Raw genomic sequence first — 5,509 nt, forward strand, 5'->3', positions numbered from 1 at the left:
CGCCACTCACCTTGCTCTTCTGTACTCCGGGCACACAGAACTGCTTGTAGTAGGTGAAGTCCTGGGACCCGTAAGCGCTCAGGAGGGTGAGGTAGCGGTCGGGACATTTCTCCACACAGATCTTAGGGGGCAGGAAGCAGGGGTTGTTGGGTGGGATCGAGACAGACGCTCGACCTCACTCAGGACGGGGGTCCCACCTCCCGTTTGCCAGGGAAAGAGGAAGGGCTGGGAAAGGAGCCGTCACTACAGGGGGAAAGGACCTGCGGATGCAAAGCGGAAATGGGAAGAGGATGGGAGGGAACGCGTCACCTGGGGGGTGGGACACTGAAATTCCAGCAGGACCAGGGGGCTGGCACACTTCACGATGTTGAAATAAAACAGGAAGGATTTGTTCCTGGGGTTGGGGAAGGGAGATGGAAAGTGTCAAGTCTTCTCAACCACCCATATAAAAATATCTTAATGAAAACGACAACTATAATGGTAATAATGACAGCAGCAGCAACTCCATCCAGGCACTGTGCTAAGCTCTGTGCACATATGGGCTTGTCTAACCATCACGACAGCCTCGTGAGTGTGAGACAGTTATGATTCCCATTTTAGAGATGAGGAAAATGAGGCCCAGAGAGGTGGAAACACTCGCCCTAGGTCACACAGCCAGGGAGGGGCACAGCCCGCACTGAAGCCCCTCTTTTACCTCACCCACTGTTTATCACCACCTGACTTCAGATGCAACATTGTCTCTGCTCTGTCTCTGCCCTCAAACATGGGCCACCAGAGGATAAGACGCAATGTCTCGTTGAGTGCAGTGTCCCCAAGGCCTAGGACAGAAACTCGGGCATGATGGGACTTTTATACATACCTGTTGACTGGACTAATGGACGGATGGAGGTGGGAGAAGCCTAGAACCTTCTCAGTGCTCACGAAACCCTCCTGTCCACTCCTCCCCAGCCCCGCCAGGCCCCACAGAGCCAGACTCACGCATTTTTTGTGCCCTTCTGCCCGCAGAATTCGCCTCGGCTGTCAGTGGGGTAGATCACCTTTCGAGGGTCCCCATGGGTCCAGGCTGTGGAGGGAGCCAGGGAGGCGGTGGCGCTGCCACGTCTCAGCACCAGCCCCACTCCTGCCCCAGAGGCTGTGGCTTGCCCCCCACCCTGGACCCCCCAAGTCCCTTCCCCTCCTCCACTCACCTATGATGCCTACAGCCACGTAGCCCATGATGGCCAGGAGGAGGAACACACAGCAAATGACATCTGTGCAGCCCCTGGGAGCAAGGGACAACATCAGGATGGAGCCTGGTACCTGGGTATCATGGACCCATTCTGCCCCACACACAGACCCACATCCATGTGATGCGGACACGCGCTCCTGAGCGGTGTTAATGCTGTGCCAAAGGGCACAAGCAGTTTATATTTTAATACCTAACGCTACGCTGTCCTCGAAGCAGGTTGCAGCAACGTTCAGCTCTCTTTTGACTGAGTGCCCGTCTCCCCACATCCTTACCAGCATTACGTGTTCATGGTTTTTAAAATTTAAACTATTTTTATTATCATAAGATTCAATACAAACATGGTAAAAATTAAAACCACATGGGAACATATATAATAAAGAAGTCACTCTGCCACACAAGCCACTGCACATAAGCAACCTCTGGTAGTGACTTCCTCTGAGTCCTTTGGGTCATTTATTAGGTACAAATGTTTTCAAAACAAATTTTTTTGTTAACACAGCTGTGATTATGATACACTCACGGTTCTGTGTCTTGCTTTTTCCACTTAACATATTGAGAGGGACCCATGTCACTAATCAGAAAGGTTCTCGTACATTTTCACAGCTGGGTAATATTCCAACCCAAGGACACACTGTAACTTGTCAAACTAGTTCCATGGGAGGGACACGCAAATCGTTGGTTTTCACCTTTTCCAAAAAGGCAACAACATCGTGGATTTTTGTCCATGTGTGCAAGCTTTATTGGGAGAATTTTTTCCCTAGAATTTAAGCTTTTGGAACAAAGAGACACACATTAAAAAAAAACTCCTATTTCCGGGCCCGCCCAGTGGCACAGTGGTTAAGTGTGCACATTCCACTTCGGTGGCCCACGGTTTGCCAGTTTGGATCCCGGGTGCGGACACAGCAACGCTTGGCAAGCCATGCTGTGGTAGGCATCCCACATATAAAGTAGAGGAAGATGGGCATGGATGTTAGCTCGGGGCCAGTCTTCCTCAGCAAAAAAAAAAAAAAAAAAAGAAGGATAGGGAGCAGTTAGCTCAGGGCTAATCTTCCTCAAAAAACAAACAAACAAAAAAACAAAAAAAACCAAACTCCTATTTCCAAATTCCCTCTGGAAAAGACTACCACAATTCACTCCAGAGTAGAATAGGTGTCAATCTTTTTAACCTTTGCTAATCTGTGATGGGGAAATTTCTACTTGGTTATCATTTTAAGTTACATTCCTTTACTTTCCAGTGAGTTTGAGCGTTTTTCCAGACCTCATCGTCTACCGTATTTCTTGTTCTATAAATGATCTGTTCCAATCTTTTACCCGAATTAAAAGAATCCATTTGTAGGACTTTTTCTGTATTAAGGAAATTAGTCCCTTCATCATCGGTACACATAATTATCACTAGTTTGTTGGAACCCAGAAGCCCTTACCTCTTGTAAATGGGTCCCTTGAAGGTGGGGTCATACTTCTGTGGCGTTCCTGCAAATCACCAAGAGTGAGCTGGGCGGACCAAGAAGGAGTCGGGAGACCACCCACCCCCAGATGCCCCCCAGGGGTGTCTCTGGCCACCGGAGGAGTAAGATTGACAGACCTCGGGGAGTTTTCTGCCTCATCCCGCCTCCAGGCGACCACCCCCAAGCCCCCCCAGGGGAGGCAGCCGGGCGGCTGAGTGCAGGACGCCCGGTGGAGACGCTGGGGGTCCAAGGTGGGATCTGGGGGAGAAGATTCCCGCAGGAGACCCGGGGAGGGGGCGACGGAGACAGGCCCTCCGGGTGCAGGGGTTTGGAGGGACGCTGCCCGCGCTGGGGGGGCGCCAGGCTGCGATCCGCGATGCCCCCGAGCCCCCGCGGGGGGCGACCCTGCCTACCGTGCTTCCCGTAGTAGTGCAGCCGCTCGTCCCCCATCCCGCGCCCCCTCGGCCCTCGGGTCGGACGCGTCCGGTGGAGGGAGGGAGGGACGGACGGGGGCGGCTCCTCCCCGAGAAGAGCGGGGCGGGGCGGCCCAAACCGGTCAGACCGGCCCCAGCCCCGCGGCCGGACAGAGGGCCGGGGAGGAGGGAGGGAGGGGAGCCGGGCTGGCGGCAGCTGCTCCCGTCACTCACCCGCGGCCCGATTTAGCCCTCCCCCCGACCCCGGGAGCTCGGCCGCTGCACCCCGTGCCCGCGTCCCCACCCACCCGGCGACCCCAGCCGGAACGCCTCTCCGCCCTGGAAGGGCGCCTGATGTGGCCCCCCGTTCTCTAGGGTGGAAACTGAAGCACGGGGAGGTTCGCCGCCAAACCGACAGATGGCTGAGTCCAAACACCCAATTATAGTCTCTGAGCTGAAAACTCGCCAGCCAGTGGCTGAGGTTTATTCTGGTCCGCATTTTTTAAACATTAAATGCCAACAGTTAAATATTGAGAGTGATATAAAAATCCACACAGCCAGTCTCTTGAGAAGGGGCGCATGGGGACAGGCAGCCCCCAGGCCACATCCCTGCCTGGCTCCCCCCCACCCGGGTCCCTTGGTGGCCCCCAAAGCTACACACCTGAGCTGTCATCCCATTCACACTCTCACAGCCACGAATCCTAAAGCCATTGTCCTTGTAGAACAAGCATTTAGCGCCCACTGGGAGCAGCTGGGAGAGACCCCACTTTGCCGGTCCGTTCCTGTGGAGCTGATGTCCTACTGGGTGGCCCTGGATTCAGATGTTCCTTCTGCCCCATGGGAGCCAGAGGACACTCACACCAGCGCCTCGCCTTCCTGAGCCTCAGTTTCCCCATCTGTGAAATGGGGCTAAAAATCTAAAACCAAGACTGGCCTCAAAGTCCAGACACCAGGAGGCATACAGTCGACACGGGGTGTACGGTCGGCATGACGTACTGGATTGTCAGTGTAGGGGTGTCCAACAGACATCGGGGTATACAGTAGGTGCAAGGGGACCGCCAGCAGGGGGCATACAGTCGGTGTGGAGCCATTCAGGTGACAGTGAGGTACACAATTGCAACACGGTGTTTTATCCGTGTGGGGTATGCAGTAGGCGTGGGGGTACACAGCTGGTGGGGGGTATTCAGGCAGCAGGGAGTTGTACAGCCAACATGGGGTACACCAACCCAACTGGTTGCACCCCCATGCCCAACCATGCACACCAACACCAACCATCCACCCCCATGCTGACTGTATACTCCCTCGGTCTTGTGCCTGTTAGCATTGCATCTCCCAACAGTCCTTGGGGCCAGCTGTATACTTTACGGTACAGCCAGCTGTACACTTGACGTGGCATTAGACAGTCGGCGTGGGGGGAAGTCGGCATCAGGCCGCCTGGGGCTCAGCAGTGTGGTCATATACAAGTGGTGCTCAATAATTGTAGCTGCTGCCTCAGGGTCAAGCACCAGCCCCCAGCCCCCCAGGGCTTGGGTCACTAACTCAGCTTGTCCCTCAACGCAGCCTCCCCACAGTGGCCTCCAGCTGCAGGGGCCCCGCCTGACCCCTGGCCCACAGGCTTCAGCAAACAGGCGAGGTGGAGGCGAGCCATGGCCTTAGGGGACCCGGCCACCCAGAGAAACCCCGTGGTCCCGGCCCCTCCCAGGCTGCAGCTCCATTCCAGTCTCACGGGCCTCCTCGGTTACACGGCAAACTCACCAGGCATGGTCTCACCTCAAAACCTTTGCACTGCCTGTTCCCTCCACCTAGAAAGCTCTTCCCTGAGATGTCCATGTGGCTCCACCCCCTTCACGCCTCTGCTCAAACATCACCTACTCCGAGAAGCTTTCCCTGACCATCCTATTCTGATGGATTGAATTGTGTCTCGCCGCCCCCGTGCCTGTCCCCTGCACAAGGACAGGGATTTATGTCCGTTTGGTTCACAGCTGTGTCCCCAGTGCCCAGCATGGCTCCCGCCATAGAGCAGGCACTCCCTAAGTGTTTGTTGAGTGAATAACCACAATATATAATCCCCACATATATAGCTAAGTCTGAAAATTAAAATGCGTTTTCCAGGGGCACGTATTTAAAAAATTAGTTTATGACTTTTATGCATAAAAGAACGTAACACACACTAAACATGGAACGTCCAGTTGACAGAGAAAGGAGAAATCGATCCGCAGTCTGGACTGTGCGTTTGGAAGAAAATAAAGTTGACTCCAACCTCAACACATAGCAAAACGAATTCCACGGGGCTTAATCACCAAATACATAAAACCTCAAAACTATGACAAGTATGAAGGGAAAACTCAAGAGCACGTTTCTAGCATCTGACAGGAGGTGAGACCAGTAAGGTGGGCGGAGGAGAGAAGTTTCTCGGACAGAAT

At 54.1% G+C, this 5,509-nt stretch overlaps 1 protein-coding gene across 1 annotated transcript in view; it reads right to left on the bottom strand.

Annotated features, from left to right (window-relative positions):
• SLC44A2 (solute carrier family 44 member 2) overlaps positions 1-3,198 on the bottom strand; it is an 11,622-nt gene extending 8,424 nt beyond the window's left edge. The window contains 6 exon segments of the mRNA XM_046685664.1: positions 11-121; positions 310-394; positions 979-1,063; positions 1,188-1,261; positions 2,650-2,698; positions 3,087-3,198. Of these exon segments, the coding sequence (XP_046541620.1) occupies positions 11-121; positions 310-394; positions 979-1,063; positions 1,188-1,261; positions 2,650-2,698; positions 3,087-3,123 (441 nt within the window). The 5' untranslated portion in view covers positions 3,124-3,198.
• Positions 3,199-5,509: the final 2,311 nt, after the last annotated feature.

Source organism: Equus quagga, chromosome 14 (genome assembly GCF_021613505.1).
Source record: "Equus quagga isolate Etosha38 chromosome 14, UCLA_HA_Equagga_1.0, whole genome shotgun sequence".
NCBI classification, from domain to species: Eukaryota; Metazoa; Chordata; class Mammalia; order Perissodactyla; family Equidae; genus Equus; species Equus quagga.